The sequence below is a fragment of the Triplophysa dalaica genome, chromosome 8 (genome assembly GCF_015846415.1).
Source record: "Triplophysa dalaica isolate WHDGS20190420 chromosome 8, ASM1584641v1, whole genome shotgun sequence".
Classification (NCBI taxonomy): Eukaryota; Metazoa; Chordata; class Actinopteri; order Cypriniformes; family Nemacheilidae; genus Triplophysa; species Triplophysa dalaica.
Genome location: NC_079549.1, coordinates 16,997,832 through 17,016,702, shown reverse-complemented (window position 1 = coordinate 17,016,702; position 18,871 = coordinate 16,997,832). Strand labels below are relative to the sequence as shown.

General features: G+C 36.9%; 1 protein-coding gene across 1 annotated transcript in view; it reads left to right on the top strand.

Annotated features, from left to right (window-relative positions):
• Positions 1 to 16,435, top strand: part of mao (monoamine oxidase) — a 32,640-nt gene extending 16,205 nt beyond the window's left edge. Inside the window, exons 3-15 of the mRNA XM_056754526.1 lie at positions 654 to 791; positions 10,210 to 10,314; positions 10,531 to 10,622; positions 10,700 to 10,841; positions 12,661 to 12,810; positions 14,035 to 14,194; positions 14,270 to 14,366; positions 14,455 to 14,508; positions 14,602 to 14,659; positions 14,827 to 14,924; positions 15,027 to 15,138; positions 15,817 to 15,879; positions 15,997 to 16,435. Of these exons, the coding sequence (XP_056610504.1) occupies positions 654 to 791; positions 10,210 to 10,314; positions 10,531 to 10,622; positions 10,700 to 10,841; positions 12,661 to 12,810; positions 14,035 to 14,194; positions 14,270 to 14,366; positions 14,455 to 14,508; positions 14,602 to 14,659; positions 14,827 to 14,924; positions 15,027 to 15,138; positions 15,817 to 15,879; positions 15,997 to 16,149 (1,422 nt within the window). The 3' untranslated portion in view covers positions 16,150 to 16,435. The remainder of the gene's footprint in view (positions 1 to 653; positions 792 to 10,209; positions 10,315 to 10,530; positions 10,623 to 10,699; positions 10,842 to 12,660; positions 12,811 to 14,034; positions 14,195 to 14,269; positions 14,367 to 14,454; positions 14,509 to 14,601; positions 14,660 to 14,826; positions 14,925 to 15,026; positions 15,139 to 15,816; positions 15,880 to 15,996) is intronic.
• The last annotated feature ends 2,436 nt before the right edge of the window (positions 16,436 to 18,871 follow it).

Sequence of the window (18,871 nt, the reverse complement as noted above, 5' to 3'; positions counted from 1 at the left end):
GTTGGAACATGGTTTGAGTGATCCAATCACAAAACATTTTGAACGTACACCTGAGTCTGAAAGTGTCATCCTGCAGTCATTAGATGACTAAAACTAATATTAAATAATAAACTTAATATATTAAATTTACTTCATACACCACACAGTTGTACATTTGGGACAAATACATGGGTCTACTGACTGTTGTCTCGATTTAAGGATGCTAAAATGGAAAGGAATCTCCTCTCTTAAAAGGACAGTTCACCCAAAAATAAAAATGTAGTCGTCATTTACTTACCCAGAAGTTGTTCCAAACCTATATACATTTTTCTTGTTGTGCTGAACATAAAGAAAGATATTTGGATGAACGTTTGTAACCAAACAGTTCTGGTGCACTATTGACAACCGTAGAAGAAAGAAAAATGACTATGTTAGTCAAAGGTGCCCCAGATTGGTTTCCCACATTCTTCAAAATATCTTATTTTGTGTTCAACCGAACCTAGAAATTAGTTTTGGAACAAATTCTGACGTAATGAATTTTTTTTTGTGAACTGTCCCTTTTACACAAATATGCTTCAATAATCTAATTTGAGGTCCTTTTTTGCTTTTATTGTTAAAAGTTTATCAAAGATCAAATGCTTAAAATGATATCTTACAAAATTGAATGTTTTTAGAACAAGGAGACCAAATGGGTGGATCTGGGAGGAGCATACATCGGTCCCACTCAAAACCGAATCCTGAGGCTAGCCAAACAGTATGGAGTAAAGACGTACAAAGTTAATGAAGAAGAGTCTCTGATTCACTATGTGAAGGTAAACCATAGTGAAAGTCTACACACACACCAACACTGACATACTGACGGAACCAAAAAATTTTTGAGCAAGATCCCTCCCGCTTCCACAAAACGCATCCCTGCTCAGAGCTCTAGGGCAAAGCCTCCGCTGATAATTCAGTCTTTTGTTCATGCACACTCATGTCTTAATGCACAGGAAGTCGGGCCTTGCGCGCGCAACCGAAGAGGCTTGAATACTGAGTCCCTCTTTCGCATTAGTGTGCTGAGCTTGAGCCTGTAGATGCTAATCGCTGCCTGAAGGAAGCCTGTAATATGGTTTCAGCTGCTCAGAGTGGGTAAGAAGGGCAGAACTCAAGACATCAGCCACCCTCCTCCCATGTTCAATTTGAGTGGATGCATCACTGCCCTTAGCACATGCACGCTGCATGACCTTATTAGATTTGCCTGTAATGTGTCTTCCGCTTCCATTAGAAGCATAAATCACAGGCTTCTTAGTATTGCGCTTTCTTATTGCACAGAAAACACTTACATGATACTCCTTTCTGTGGTCATAGACCTAAAGGGAAATGCATGAGAAGTTATTGAGCTGAGATCAATGAGCGGACAGGCATACAGTAGATGGTGTGGAAAGAGATAAAGGTCAGTATAAGGATGCAGGGCGGTTTTCAGTGTAAATTATGTCAGGATGGACTCTGACTTCAGTTGCCATGGAAAGGGCCCTGTGCCATGTTTTCCATAATCCCTCACCAGAATAAATACCCGTCCAATGTAACCATGTTAGTGTCTATGATAATTACAGAAAAATACTTGTTTTTGAGTTATTTTCAATCTTATTATCTTAAAGTGACAGCTCACCCAAAAGGAAAACTTGGTTCCGTTGAGCAAAAAAGACGACAGTTTTGGCACACTATTGACAACCATAGTAGTTTTTTCTGTACTGTGGATGTCAGCAGGACACCAGAATTGTTTGTTTACAAACATTCTTCCAAATATTCTTTCTGGTGTTTAGCAAACCAACAAAATGTACACAGGATTGGAACAACTTGAGGGTGAACTGTCCCTTTAAATATCTTTGACATTAAATGTTGATAATGTTAGAAGGTTCATGTAAATGAACAGCACTATCAAGCCCTACGATAGCTTGGTGTAAAAAACATACAGTAAGCATGAAAAAGCAGTATGTTGTTTAAATTCGATTCCTGTAAAAGCAGAGAGAATTAATGCTGTACATTTCAAAAACGATCGGCTGGTTCCTTCGTTCAGGCAGTTTAATGGAGCAATAACTGTAAGTCTATGTCAAGCCCATTATTCCCTAACAGGCTTCGTCAGAATACACCCAGAAGCATGAATGCAGAGAGATAGCAGACAAGACTGTGCACATAACATGTGTCCGATATGATCTTCAAGGCTTCATTGCTGAATAATTCCAGATGTCTGTAGATGACATTTAGAGGCATGTTGATAGTATGTCAAATAAGGTTTACTTAAAGGGATAGTTCACCCCCCACCAAAAAATGGTTATCATTTATTCGCCCTCATTGCATATAAAACCTGTATATGACTTTATGTTTCTGTGGAACACAAAAAAAGTAAAATGTCTCAGTGGTTTTGGGGACCAATGTTGTTTGGCTACTGGTGTTCTTACAAAATATCTTCTTTTGTGTTCTGCAGAAGAAAGTCAGTCAAACAGAATTGAAATGACATGAGGGTGAGTAAATGATGACAGAATTTTATTTTTTGGTTGGACTTTTCCTTTAATAGACACATTTTATATACATCTATCTTGTGTCTTTCGTACTTTGACTTGCAAGCGATTGTCAGCAGGAAATTTAGTTTTGTCTTTTTGTATTCCTAGTGTAATAGGCTAGTTAGCCTACCAATGGCGTCCTTTCATTGGATCAAACTTCCTGTATGTTAAACAATGAGTGTTTACTGATTGGTGCCATGTCGCACTGCCACGTTTCGGTTGTTTTGTGTTTTTGTATGTGTTTTTTTTTTAGTGTGTCTTTTTAATGATAAAGGATATGTGTGTATTTATGCATGTGTGTGTGTGTGTTACTCAATGGTCTATCTGCTCTGAAGGAGCTGCCCTCTTTCTCTTCGTGCCATTATCTCCTGATCATAGCATCCCTTTGGGTTACCATGGCAGCACTCCTCATCAAACGACAATCAGTATTGCATTGAGGGGACAGTCTCTCTTTCTCTCTGTCTGTCTCCCAAGTTTTCTCACGTTTTCTAGATCTGTCTTTGGGAACTGGGGCGTTTCCTTCTCTCCTCAGAACCAGGCAGCTTTTCAGGTTGAGCTAAGAGAATGTTGAGTCAGAGGGCTTCACGTTTATTGCCCTTCTTCCTACAAGCCAGCATGTTCCAGTAAATAAACCAGTGAAAAACCGTATATATTACAATATGATGAAACCAGAGATGGGGGACTCGAGTCATATGACTTGACTTCATTTTAATTTTAGGACTGGAGACTTGCTTGACAAATATTAATAAAAGACTTGACTTGACTTTGACTTGCTATTCATGACTTGAGACTTGACACGGACTGAAGTTGAATGTCCCAAAATAATTTCTGTTCAATGATCTGTTTTTGAACACACCGCAACAGCGCAACCCAACCACGTGATGCAGAAGGCAAGTAGAGAGAACGTTTATGTTGGCCTTATTTTAGTTACATTTACATTCTAGGCTATGTAGTTTTAATTTTTAGATTATTTTTAGATTTGTATTGTATTAACAACTTTTTTTCAACAAGTTACATTTTTTTTGTTGCAAATAAAAATCCCATAGTCCCTACTGTAACTACTGTAGTTTTAACTTATTTTAATATATAAATATAGTTAAATCAGCAAACATTAGTATGACTTGCTTGACCCAAGCTACGACTTGGCTTGAATTGCTTGACATAAAGCAGTGACTTGACTTGCTTGTGAAATTCATTTATTGGCACTTACATTTAAAACAGATGGCCCCCTTAAAGTTTTCCGCTATATTGAAATGTATTTACTTTTGAAATTTCATCATGGGATAGATAAGTATGCATTCAATCCACACTCACAAATCTTGGCGGAAATTCTAGCCTACTGTTTTTTGCATACTGAGATTTTGGACATATTATTCATGACTCATACTCATTTTGCCTACTATATAGTATGGATGTAGGCGATTTCGGATGCAGCCTTAGACTTGCTTGAGACTGGAAGGTTAAAGTCCCTGTGAACCGGAAGTTGCAATCGTTTTTACCTCTGTATTTTGACGGATTTCCTGAGTGAAATGGATTTTTTAATGAGACAAATAGTGGGCATATCTTTTGTCTTTCTCTGTGATTTTGATGGATGTATAAAAACAGCTGTTGCATTTTAAAATGGAACTGGCAGCAGACTGACAGTTGAAGGGGAGGAGTTGACTGATGCCCCGCCCAAGCCGTCTAGCACACGTCATTTAAGATAGATAGACATTACAGGAAGGAAGTGCCTTTTTCAGATTTAAACTAAAGATTATAAGGGCACATGAATTTTAAAAGAGAATGACCCTTATTGATAAACTATTTACAATAAGCGCTGCAATATTTCATGATTTTTTTAAATTTCACCGAGATTTTAAGACTTGAGACTTACTTGTGACTTACTCCCACCTCAGTCTGCATTTCAATATGAGTAAAAATTCTGTCAAATAAACCGTGAGTTAAAGGAGTCATGAATTAAAATCACAATTTTAACCCGAGCTTTTTACCCATGACAATTCTGAAGTAACACAAGTGGCGCGGTACCAGATAGATCGAGCAAGCAATATCTTTAACATGCCGTTAAAGATAGCTAAATATTGTGCCATCCCTGCTTGTGGAAGAATACAGTCCCTGCATAACCTTCCTTCGGATTGGGATAATATTATTTTTAAAGAAGTTCCAGCTCATTTGGGAAAAACATGGAGAGTTTGTTCAATAAATTTCCCTGAGGATTCCTTGTTAACAAGCACAGGTCCACACTGGATTTGGCGTTTACTTATAAAGTCTTCAATGCGGCACGCCCATTAAAACCGAGCGCTTGCAGAACTGCCCTTAAAACCCGAGTAGAAAATACAACTTCATATAAGTAAAACAGTATACAAGCCCAGTTCATTACAGCCTTTGTTTTTGGTGTTTTTGGATTCTTACATTGCACAATAATTATTTGTTGGCACATCTTGAAATAAATTTATAGATAAGATATTGTTTGATGCACTTTATCTAGTCCATTATCATTGTTGCATCAAAGATCTGGGCCCGTATTCATGAAAAATGATCTGGGCCCGTATTCTTTACCGCAAAGAGGTGCTGCTAGTGACAAAGGTCTAAGAAAATTCTTAGAAATGCGGGCGTTTCCCCTTAGAGTTACAGAAAAGATCGTAGTAAAGAAAAAAGTATTTCATAAAGCATCTAAACCCTTAAAAGAGCTCTTAAGGTCCAAAATTTTAGGGGATACGAGGAGGACTTTTAAAATGCTTAAGAGTTTCTTTAGCAGCAGAGAAAATGGCTGAAACACGAGAAGTGAGAAGAAATGTGTTGCAATGCATGACCATTTTCATTTAACTTTTAAAGTTTATCAGATTTTTGGTTTCTTGTATAGCTGCTTTGATGCAATGCAAATTGTAAAAGCACTACAAATTAAAATGACATTGAATTGAATGACAGCTATAAGACACAAGAGTTAATAAGACAACACATTAGATTGTGCAAGGTTCATGTTTGTAAATGATCCATTAGAGACACTCTAACATCTCCAAGACCATAGCACCGGAAATAGAAGAAATCACTACATTGACATATTTAGCAACTGAAAAATGCAGCAATGCAGCAGAGATGATTTGGTTCTGTCACAACCTTCTTCAGTATAGTGATCACACAAACAATAACAGCACTTACATAAACTTATTGTGTAACTGTCCATTTTATATCAAATACTTTGACATTAACTGTGGTAAATAGAAAAATAAATAAAGAATATGTATGTATATATATATATATATATATATATATATATATATATAGTGCATGTGTGTGTGCGTGTGTGCGTGAGTACAGTAAAACAGGAAATTTGTGTGCACATGTGCAATTTCAAACTAATGACCTTATACTTAAAAGCGCTCTTTTTTCCTTCTTGATCAACCAACCAATCACAGTCTGTGTCATACGTAGCAACGGGGTCAGCCCCGCCTCCTCACTAAAATAAAAGTTTTTGTCTTTTCCTTGCTCAGAGTTTCTCTCAGATTGATCCTGAATCGTTTTTAAGATTTTAAGTTTTTAAGCTAAATTAAGAGCTTTCTTAGAGGATTTATAGAAGCTTTAAGAATACGGGCCCTGAACATTAGGGTATACTACTAAGATGTAGTTTTAGTGTGTAGCATTAGAATATAGTTGTATCTTTTGTCAAAGTGTTATTGTATGGATTATTTCATGATTCATTCATTTATCATTTATAGATTAAAACAATTAACTACCATTATTACTCAAATATCACAACACGGACGTGTTAAGGCATGCGGAGTACTTGAGGGCTTCAAAGGAAAACATTTATTGTTGGTAACTTTTCTTTTAGTTGACATCATACTGAAAATCTGCAAACCTGACTACGTGAAAATGCTGTGTTTTAAATAACCTTTGGATTTATCATTGATCTTATCAGAAGATTTTACGCTGTGTGTGTAATATTATGAAAGGCACTGATGATTATTTTATCTTCCACTCACGTAGCCAGTGGCATCTGTGTCCACGCACCATTGGCTGATGGTTGGTTATATGACTGCATTTACAGTATCACCTGTTACCCAGCAATCGTGTATTGGCCTGGGCCCAGTATTAGCCAATAAAGGGCCTTACAATGAGCAGGCCATTTTATAATTAAGGTAAGCATGCAGACAAGGCGCCGGTGTAATCAGCTTTTCTATAGCTGTAATCCTAAAGGCCAGACCCAGTTTCCTCTGCCTGGATCTGTAACATATATACAACTGATCCTTCAGGCAGCTTTATCATATAGCATTATGATTGTGTTCAAAATGTGAAGCAAATAGAATGGCAGAAATGATTTACAAGTTACCCGCCCCTAAAGTCATATCATTGGATGAGAGGTTGACATGACAGACAACTCATCAAAAGATTGTCCTTCATTGGTCAGTTTATGAATGGCTTTGATAATATATACATATATATATATACACTCACCTAAAGGATTATTAGGAACACCATACTAATACTGTGTTTGACCCCCTTTTGCCTTCAGAACTGACTTAATTCTACGTGGCATTGATTCAACAAGGTGCTGAAAGCATTCTTTAGAAATTTTGGCCCATATTGATAGGATAGCATCTTGCAGTTGTTGGAGATTTGTGGGATGCACGAAGTTCCCGTTCCACCACATCCCAAAGATGCTCTATTGGGTTGAGATCTGGTGACTGTGGGGGCCATTTTAGTACAGTGAACTCATTGTCATGTTCAAGAAACCAATTTGAAATGATTCGAGCTTTGTGACATGGTGCATTATCCTGCTGGAAGTAGCCATCAGAGGATGGGTACATGGTGGTCATAAAGGGATGGACATGGTCAGAAACAATGCTCAGGTAGGCCGTGGCATTTAAACGATGCCCAATTGGCACTAAGGGGCCTAAAGAGTGCCAAGAAGACATCACCCACACCATTACGCCACCACCATAATTGCATTAATGAGAAATTGAACAGGTGTTCCTAATAATCCTTTAGGTGAGTGTATATATATATATATATATATATATATAATATTCTGTATAGTCATGTGTGCAGATTCAGCTTTGTTATCAGAATATATTTGAGAAAAGATGACCCATCCACTGATGAGAAATCATCACATGTTATGATTTCTGTAAAATGTATACTGTAACCATATAGGTTGCTTGAAAACATAACTTATTTTTATTGTCCAGAATGTGTTCTTTGTTCATTGAGACGTGATGAACACCAGTGTGGATATAGAGCATTGTGAGGTTAGTAGTGGTGTCGCGGGTTATGTTTCTCTGTCTAAAAAGGATATCATACGAGATGCACTCCATCTCTCCACCTCACTTCTGTAACCATGGGAACAGACCTGTTGCTGGATGGTGAGCGATCTAATGTCCTCTGTTGCATCGGTCTGGCTGTCTCACAGATGATATGGAAATGTCATCATGGATCTTTATCCTTCGTGTTTTGTTGAGGTTGTCTCATAGTTTTTACATTTGGGGTCCCAGAGATCCCAGTGATGTGTGTGTGAAAAGAATCTTATTTTCCCATCTAAATCTTTTAATATGTTATTGGTTTAAAAATGTCTCCTTGGCTTTTAATAAACAAGTAAATATCAATTTAGCTTTACTCTTCTTTTTATTACAGTGTAGATATAGAGTATTCAGAAATGTCAGGCATCTGTTGGAGTTGCATTAGTCAATTTGATACCCACAAAAAACATATGCAACAATAGAAGATTGTAATATAAAATCAGAATAAGTAGCAGCAGTATTATACAGTTTATCTGTGATCTGTACATGACACACAGAATTTTATTATGTTAAAATGAATCAGATCTCTTTCAGACACTCTCTATCGCCATCTCTGTTTGTATCATAAAATAGCAGGTTACTTGACATACTTTATGTGTGTGGAAAAACAATTGACATTTCCTGCCAAGTCTGACCGCACCAACTTAAATTATGTATCAAGCTTATGTTGTTACCTGTTAGGTAAGATTAAAGTTTTGTTGAAATATTGTATATAATCATTTATCACAAGATTAGGAAAAGTTGATCTGATTCTTTAGTTATAGTATTATGAATAAGAATATTAGTTATATTATATTTGATTATATTTCATATTATCATAATGTATTTGTGTTTTCTTAGGTACACCGTGGTTATGTACTGTAGCTAAACATGTCCAGCAGCGCCTTGTTTTCTCTAGACTTACTCAGGAATCTCTGTGAGAAATACAGATGGCAAAGTCACGTTGAAAGCTCATAAATATGACAACATTTCACATCAGGGATTTTTCACAGAGTTCAACCGTTTGGCACAGAGGCATTATAGTAAGACAGATGACTTCCACTGAGAACTGCTGACAGTTTAGTTAAAGTGTTTTCAGCAATTTTACTGTCCAACAAATAGCGTCTGGTTCTGTAGGAAAACATCTCGTTCCACTAAATAAAATTACAGGGTTTTTCAAAATGGTGTATTGAAAATGTTGTGACACGACAAATAGCCTTGTCTCTGGCAGAAAGCTCATATATGACTAGATATATTAAGCATATATATATATATTTATTACATACAGTATGTGGGTATATATGTATATGATTCTACTTCCATTATTTGTTCAAGTATGATATAGTGAAAGTGCAAACATGAAACGGAAAATACAACCTAATATATAGCATATAGGCTAAATATATAGGATAAATATTCAAATGTATTTTTTGATAAACCCCTTGAGATACACCATGCCGTATGTGAGCTAAGATTTCAATCTTAAAGATTAAAAGCATGAGTCGTTTAAAGAAAAATCTCTTATACTCGTCACCTATATAAAAAGTTTGTAATATTCTTAAATATATGATTGCCCATATATACAAGTATTTGAATATTTGTGAACCTCTACATGAACCTACTGTATATATTGTAAATGTGTTCGTATGTAGTCAAACGTTTCCATGTGCGTGTAACTCTGCACATCCTTTAAAGGTGACAGGTGTTTGACCGAGTCGGCAGTTCTGACCAGGTTGCTTCATTCAGTTACCTTTACTACACTCATACTGTCACTCTGGACTTTTCTTTATCTGAGACTTTTATCTGTAGTCAAACATTAATCAATCCGTGTTCATTTAAGAGCCCCACAGCAACAGAGCAATCCAGGTATGAAGTCATGTCTGCGTACATTTACCCCATTGGCCTGCCACACCAAGTATTATCATACTGACTAACCATTTCCACTTAAGCTTGTGTCATATAGCTGTTGTTTGCCAAAGACTAATATTGTCATTATATGGTATTATGAATTTTCTGCTTTAATGAATTTGTATTTTAATAGATATTTCATCATTCTTCCATATTACACCCAAAATGAGCTCACGTCTCTTGTCTGAATGAAGAAGACATTTTATGAGAATATAATAAAATCCAAGTTAGATTTGATAAGGTCGACTTGTTTCTGATCTCTCGGTTGTATTAGCCCGACTGTGAACAGAAGCCTTTGCATTAACTGATTTGAGGCCAAGCCAAGCAAAATGTAGTTACGTATATTTTAGGCAGCGAAAAGTGTTTTCCATTCCAAATGAATTGCGTGTATAATGATGATGAGGTCATGATGGCTATGATGAAGACATTATGTCATCGCAATAACAAAAATGAGAATTGCACTTTTCATTTATTACGCTTATTCATTATTTCATTATCATGTTTCCAAGGGGAAATCGTATCCATTCAAAGGGTCTTTCCCTCCAGTGTGGAACCCACTGGCCTACCTAGACTACAACAATCTATGGAGGACAATGGACAAGATGGGAATGGAGGTACAGGACCGTGTCATATTCATAATGAAACTTCAGTAATGCATTATATAATAGATGAATAGCTGTTCGAATTGATCAGATCTGGTCTACCAATCTAGTCTGTGTGCTTCTGGCTCTTCGTAAAATAGAAGACCAGCTAGACTAGCATAAATCAGATTAGACCGGCAAACCATCTGTTTACAAAACTGTCCTGATTTCTGCTAATGTGCCTTTTAGATTCCAAAGGAAGCTCCATGGAGAGCCCCTCATGCTGAAGAATGGGACAAGATGACCATCCAGCAGCTCTTCGACAAGATCTGCTGGACCAAGTATGGAGACAGAACCCACTTGATGTAAATATATCTGCATGGTGAATTGGCTATTGATGGTGTATATCCATTAACAGGGCAGCTCGCCGCTTCGCTACTTTGTTTGTTAACGTGAACGTGACCTCCGAGCCCCATGAGGTGTCTGCTCTCTGGTTCCTGTGGTACGTCAAGCAGTGTGGTGGGACTATGAGAATCTTCTCCACCACCAATGGAGGCCAGGTAAAAAATCTATTTACATCTGCACATGCACATTTCTGTGTCTGTCGAAATAACAGTATGTTTAGATGTGCAGTGTCAGGCATGTTATTTCATCTGGTTATTTCTCAGAGTTAATTATATAGGAAGTAAAAGCAGCTGACATATGATAATGACATTCACGTTTGCACAGTAGTGTGCTTGTGTGTCTCCTTGGCTTTTTCACCACACCAGCGGGTGTGTTAACAGTATAATCAACATTTGTGGGAGAGAGCCAGTGAGTGAGAGATGTGGGCTTTAACCTCCACACACCATCATGTCTCAATGAAAATAGGAAGCCGGAAAAGCAGGAAGATGAAACAGGAAAGCAGGTGTTTGTTACAGGGATAGAGAGCAGGCTGTAACTAGTTGATTCAAATGTTCCTGCCAACTGCAAAAATATTGTCAGCAGCAGATCTTTAGCCTTCATTTAGTTAACCACAGCTGTCCTAATGGACCATTTAAAAAAAGAAAGAATAGATTATCTGTAAAAAAAGAGAGATGGTTTCATGTCATGGAAATAGGGTAGATTGGGTTAAAGTAATAGTTCACTAAAAACAGGATTTATTTTAGAAATCTATTCATTCATGTTATTACAAATCAGGTTTAATGTTCTCTGTATCGAGATAAAAATACAATATCAAACATAAAATACCATATCTTTGTATACTGCCATACAGACATTTAAGCATTCACTAAAAATCCTTTCCAACGTAGCTCTTAAATCTCATTAATGCTTCACCGTGTTCAAATGTGGCTTGTCACGTCAGGTTTAACGTCAAAGATCGATTGTTGCTCATTGATTTCGAACGTCCATTACAAAACCCCTCATGGTCATTTCAAATAAACATTTAGTGCAAACATATTTGTGAATCTTGATAAAGATTTGTTATGTATTATATATTCTTCTAGTGTAAGAAATGACTCAGGTTGACTTGTACAGTCTCTGTTCATTTCTCTGACCTCAAACTGATTATATAACATACAGAAATAGTTGTCACATAGCGGGCCACATTTATAGTTGGTCCGGATAATGGCCCCCACAGTGCTCACAGGAACATTCAGCATTCTGGAAGTGCACCTATTACCATTTCCATCAAAATGCTTTTCAACGATAACATTACGAAGATCTACAGAGAGTTCTTCGCTTTTACCCATCATGAAGTCTTTGCTGTGTGCCTCCTAGGTAATGAGAAGCCTTTATAGGCCATCAATTAGGACTAAAGCAGCTGATATCAATTAGTACTGATAGGGGGCAGGGTTTTTCTCTCAATACTGACAGATTTCAGGTGGTCTCCTGGCTTTTTATGCCATGTTGCACCTTGTTATCTTCATGTGGTCAATACTTATTCCCTGTGTCATTTCACTTTATTTATTATGACCGAACTTGTATACTTAAATGTTCTGATTTCTTTGTATGAATTCAATATTTGGCTTGATGGCTACATCTGGGGGAAATTTTGTGTCAATAGCCCACTTAGAAATCCCCTTACTGATAAAAATGCAGATGTGTCAAATACTTATTTTCCCGCTGTATCTGTCCTAACTTAAAATGTGCTTTGTGGAAAGTATTTTCACCCGAATGTATCAAGATTCTGTGAGATACAGAGACACCTGGTGGTGAATGATTGAATTGCGTTTGTTTAAGTTATGCTAACACTTAGATAATGTGCTCCCCATAATAAATGGAACAGAATAATGAATTGAGGCTGCTGAAATAAAATGCCATGACCAATAAATTGATCCTTCTGTACGATGAAGGTGTAACATTTGTTGAGTCTAGAGTTTGTGTCCTGTATGACAGGAACGCAAGTTTGCCGGCGGATCCAGTCAGATCAGTGAGGCTATGGCCAGAGAGCTGGGTGACAATGTGAAGCTGGAGAGAGCCGTCTACAGCATTGACCAGACTGGAGACCTGCTGGTGGTCAAAACAGTGAATGAGGAGATATATAAGGTGAGAAGATGCACAAAACAACATACATGTACGTATAGAGAAGTGACCATGGAAATGAGCTGAGCCAATAAAATATCATAAAATCCTATTAGAGAATTTTGTTGAGTTGCAATATTTAATAGCTCATCAAGGCTTACCATGAAGTTCAAGACGAACATGCACTTTGGTTCAATCCTATCAATTATTTATGAAATACTAGATTATTAAGTATTAAACTGGTCGATGAAGTCATAACTTACTAGCGGTGTTTTAGCGGTTGGTACCAGGAATAACAGACCTCACAGATTTTGTGTCATTATATGAAATATAGACAATTATCAAAATGTATGCAATTAAACATCGTAAAACAGGACCACCAACCAGAAGTATTGATGTTCCAGCATTGTATAACAGAATTTGATTTTGGTGTCATGAAAATTCAATTATTTTGGGGGCCGCAAAGCGATGCACTCTACACAAATTGGGCATTACAATGAAAAAGTTTGAAACCACTGTTCCAGAGATCTTTGTAATAGTGTAAATAATAAACAGTATGCGACCTTCAGTCTAATAACCTTACATGCTTTTCAGCAAATTTTGTTTTTAAATGAGGTTATATTTAAATTGCGTGAAACTTTGCACATGGTCATAACTCGAAAATAGAATGTCAAGTCGAGAGCATTGCATTCTGGGATGTGGAATCTGCACACAACAGTAGGTCATCTGTAAATTGCAATCATGTTCAGAAAATTTGCATAAAGCCGAGATAGTAAAAGTTGTTTCTTAGTTCTGCTGGTTTTATGGAAATTTCATGCTCAAGCAACTCATTTGAAGGATAAAATTAGAACATATCACAGCGCATGTGTGTAAGCTTGATGGATTGTTATCAGTAAGCGGGTCTTCATCCCGCTACCCTGCCCGCATCCTCTTTCCTGTGCTGAAAGCTTATTAAAGACTTCAGTAGAGCCGCTTAACCTGCTGGCGTGAAGACACTAGAACAACACTGTTCAACAATCCATTTCTACATCTCAAACTGAGTACACCCACCATTTATATTACAATGTACATTGAAGCACAATCCAATATTTGTTCAAATGGTCACATAACAAGTGCTGCCATATTGCTCCAATGATAACATAAAGACAGAATATAAATACTGCTTAACTGACACTTGTTTTATGTGTTTTGAGCTTAAAATAACCTTGGTTTGTAGTTTTAATAATCTGCTCTATTCGGTCCTTGTAGGCCAAATATGTCATACTTGCCATACCACCAGGACTGAACCTGAAGATCCATTTTAACCCTGAACTGCCCCCACTGAGGAATCAGCTCATTCATAGAGTTCCCATGGGATCCGTTATCAAATGTATGGTGTACTACAAAGAGAACTTCTGGAGGAAAAAGGGTTTGTGCCTGTTTACTTTGTTATATTGTAAATGGTTCACAGAATTGTTTAAAGTTAGGCTGTTTTATTGTGTAGGATACTGCGGCACCATGGTGATCGAGGAGGAGGACGCACCTATCGGTCTCACGCTTGATGACACTAAGCCTGACGGCTCTGTGCCTGCTATAATGGGGTGAATAAAACTTAGATTGTTGGACTGTAAGCAATTTAATAAGCCTGCTTAACTACTTGAGGATGAGAGAATGTTTTTTTGTTTTCAGTTTTATTCTAGCACGAAAATCCAGGAAGCTGGCAGGTCTGACAAAGGAGGAGAGGTACGGAAGATGTTTCCTCCTCTTCATTTTGGTCAAATATGTGTAGTTTGAGATGCAAATGTTGGAATGAATGTGTCTGGTCGACGATTTCAGAAAGAGAAGAATCTGTGAGATTTATTCTCGTGTGCTCGGCTCAGAGGAGGCGCTTCATGTGAGTCTCCATCAATGAAAATTAATGTTTAATACTTGATGATTCTATCAATGCTTTAATAATGTTTTATGTATTCTGATAAAATTGCATTGTATTCACTCTCCTAACTGTCTATTCCAGTTTAAAAAAGGTAAAGATTATTTGTTTAATGGGGTTCTCTTCTTCAGCCTGTGCACTACGAGGAGAAGAACTGGTGTGAGGAGGAGTATTCTGGGGGCTGCTACACCGCTTACTTTCCTCCTGGTATCATGACCCAGTTTGGCAGGTTAGTTGATCCTGGATATAGCATTAATGGTCAGATTTGTTTATCTTATTTCAAATAAATAAGAGCATTTTGGAAATGGTAGTGTTTGGTTTTTTATTCTAGGGTCTTGCGGGAGCCGGTAGGCAAAGTTTACTTCGCTGGAACTGAGACAGCCACCGAGTGGAGCGGTTATATGGAGGGAGCTGTACAGGCAGGAGAGAGAGCGTCTAGAGAGGTGTGTGCTAGAATTTATTTAAGTTTTTCAGTTGCTTTGTTGCATTGGTGCATCATTAAAATATGCAAAACTATTTGTTAGAACAGCACAACATGAAGGTTTGTAGAAGTTTTATTTTTTGGTGCTTTGCAAATACTGACTTTCCTTCTGGAAATACAAATTTTATCTACAGTCTACTTGATTTTGTACAGGCGTGGAAAATGTTAAGAGACCCGTTTTTCGGATTTACAATTAAATATTGATAAGTTTTTATTTAGGTAAAATTATCATTTTTGTTTTATTCTGTGATCTACTAACAATATTTCTACCAAATTTAAAAAATATATATTGTTCATGTTTGTATTTATTTGCAGAAAATGAAAACTGGAGGAACAGATTAAAGTAACAGAAAAGACACTATGTTTTTTTTCAGACCTCAAATTCTAAACAAGGTCATTTTAACATTTAAGCTAAACAACAGTGACAACCTCGATTTTTATCACAGTTTTCATGCGTCTTGTCACTCCTGAGGTTTGATTTTGTTGAAATTCAACAAACACTGGACTGCAATGGCCACAATACATTTTCGCAATGCTGATTTGAAATGATTTTTTTTTTTCCTACCCATTCATTTAACTCATTTGATTATATCACCATCTAAGGAAACTTTTTAAAATACTTTTTGCTTCCTTCTCCCAGATTTTGTGTGCAATGGGAAAACTCCACGCAAGTCAGATTTGGCAGTCAGATCCTGAATCAGTGGTATGAACTTTGTATACTTTTGAGGCCCTAAAAAAAGTTTTCATGAAAGTATTTGAAAACACATATCAAGAATGTTTGGAGTCTTGATTAATTTGTGCTCTGAAACCCCGCCCATAGGATGTCCCAGCCCTGCCGTTTGTCACCACTTTCTGGGAAAGAAACTTGCCATCCGTTGGGGGACTCTTCAAGTTCATGAGCATGTCCTCTTTCCTGGCTCTCGCCACAGCAGCGGGAGTCGTAGCCTATAAGAAGGGGCTACTCCCACGCTAGCCTATCCACTAATAGCCTATTGTATGTGACCTGGCCTTTCGTGATTGTGATGTTTGACCAATCACCAATCAGAGCCATGACACTGCCAGGGTATGTGGTCGAGTAATTCAGATGAGAATTGCCACATAAGAAGTTTGTTTCTGTCAGTAATTGTTAGAAGTTTACCAAATTAAGTGATCATTTTGGGAAAATAAATGGCTACTAATTGTTCACGTTGGGTCGACGTTGTCCAGGAGTAAACAAACTGCCCACATGAAAAGAAATAAAGAATGACGGCAACATTCCACAGCTGTTCACTGTGTGTGTTTGTGTGGTTGTGTATTTCACCGCTCTTATGGATTACTATGCTGATTTCAGGTGCTGTTCTCAGGAACCCCATGTCTTATAACAAACATATTAATATAACAGTTCAGAACTTTGCAGTGCATTTCATTTTGCTCTCTAACAGAGATTTTACAACATACCACATACAACATTTCATTCATATAAGAGAAGGTGAATCTATTAATATGTAAGTTTTAACTTTTTAACAATGTTAACTCCAGTGTTACTATAATTGAATTACTTTTCTTCTGGAAAAAATGTTCTGGGATCATTCTTATTTTTTCTGTTTCCAGTCCAGTCTGACGTAATTGAGCTAAATACTTTATATTATATACAATAGTGGAAATGACATCAAAATTCTAAGTCTAACTTTAAAATATATTATTTAATGTATCCTACTCACATCTGTAATACTTGGTCCGTTAAAAAATACTTTTGTAGTTTTGATTCCTGATCAAGGTCGATTTAGGTTATAGAAAGTATTTAGTAATATGTTATCAAATACTTTTTGGACAGAGTACTTTGTACAGTAATCTAATGACCCTATTGAATATGTTATTAGTAACTAGTGATTAATTACTTTTTGAGATTAATTTACTATGTCTGGCAGTATAATGAAATTTACTTGTCGTAAAGACGTTTGTCTGATCCAAACGATATCCCAAGTTTTGTTTGTCCTTTCTACAAGCTGCTGTCCATAATTGTGTCTGATTAAAACATAGTAAAGCATTTGAATGTACATTTACATATGACATGTTGTGTTTGATTTGTTTTTGTAACAGACCAGTCCGTACTTGAAATATGTTGATAGGTAGATAGGTAGATTATTATAATAAATAAGATATATTTGGGTTTCATGAAATTCTATCATGGTGTTTTAAACATGTGAAAAGGTGATGCATTCCAAAAAGACAAGAGCGATTTGAAATTAATGTACGGTATGTGTAACCAGAAGTGCGTAGATGTTGTCCCAAAGATACGTTGTAATTGTTGTCTGTGGTGCCTTAATCTGGTATTACTCCTCTTTTCTCAAGTGCCTCTGACCTTCTCCAGTCCTGTACAATGTCCCTGTGTCATTCACTGGCTGCTGTGCATGGGTTTTAAGACGAGCTACTTTTACAAATATTTCCAGGATTTTTGGAAATGTGTTTGTTAGATTCACCAACTTGCTGTGGGCATTCATGATGAAACTGCTGCCTCTTACCTTATGTGATGATATTGCTCCTTACTGAAGTATCCACTGACAAACCGGTGGTGTTTAAATCAGAGGCGAGGCCACTCCTAACTGTCGACTTACACTATTTAATATTACTTAATATAATCGTAGTCAAACGCTGTTGTTTCACACAACCTGTTGTAGTCTGTTCGACTTTGAAATTAGTAACACAGGTGTGAATTTGTTGTCCTGACATGTTGTTGCCGCCGTACCTCATCTGCTTTGTGTACTGGTAAACTCTGCCTATCTGTGTCCTCCGCTAATGCTTTATCTGACTCTGGCCATGTGTACCAGACCTAAAGTACAGTTCTATTCTCTTCTGATCTAGCCGCTCCACTACGATCAGGCTGATTTTGTACATGTGTATGCAATCTCAAAGGTCTAGTCCTGTAATTGCGTTATTGCATCTCTTTGTATGAATTCAATGATTAAGATGATAATAAAAATGTGTGATTTACGATTAGGCCCTGCTTATGCTCTTCTTTTGTTATTTGGGTGTCTGATTCGAGCCGTTTCCCTTTAAAATCACAAGAATGTTAAGTAGCGTGAACTCTTTCTTTCCTCCCGGTGTCCCCCAGCATGGGAAAGTACATTTTAGCCGCAGCAGGGCATGGCTTGCCTCATCTACTGATGTAGATTCTCTTAGGTCACGTAAATATACATCATGATCATTGGTCCTTGTTCTTACAATTTAGAAGAGGTATCGATTTTTTTTTACTTTCCTTTTTAAATGATATACCTGATAAAAATACACATATCGGGTTATTTATTTCGAAATATTTCATGGTGTAACTAACAATTGCTCATAAAAGTATAAAATATGCTTCTTTTATTGGTGCCACCAAAATACTATTGAGTTGTTACCTACAGGGCTGTATGAGGAATATACTTAACACTTTTTAGATTATAGCATATATACTATATTAGTAACTGAAGCTATAAAGATTGTCCACAAATCTAAGGTGAGACTTTTCTCCTTGAAATGACCACAAGGGGGAGGCAAGGTACCACAGATGAGGGTCTCACAAGAAGGTGGTCACTTCATCCCAGTTACAAATATATGTGAATCATTTAACCACTGCAAACAGTCAACAGCTTATTTTTTTATTGTTACGTGTGTATAAACAAAAAAATATGTTAAATATAATACTATAATAAATGTTCGCAATTGCAATACCTTAC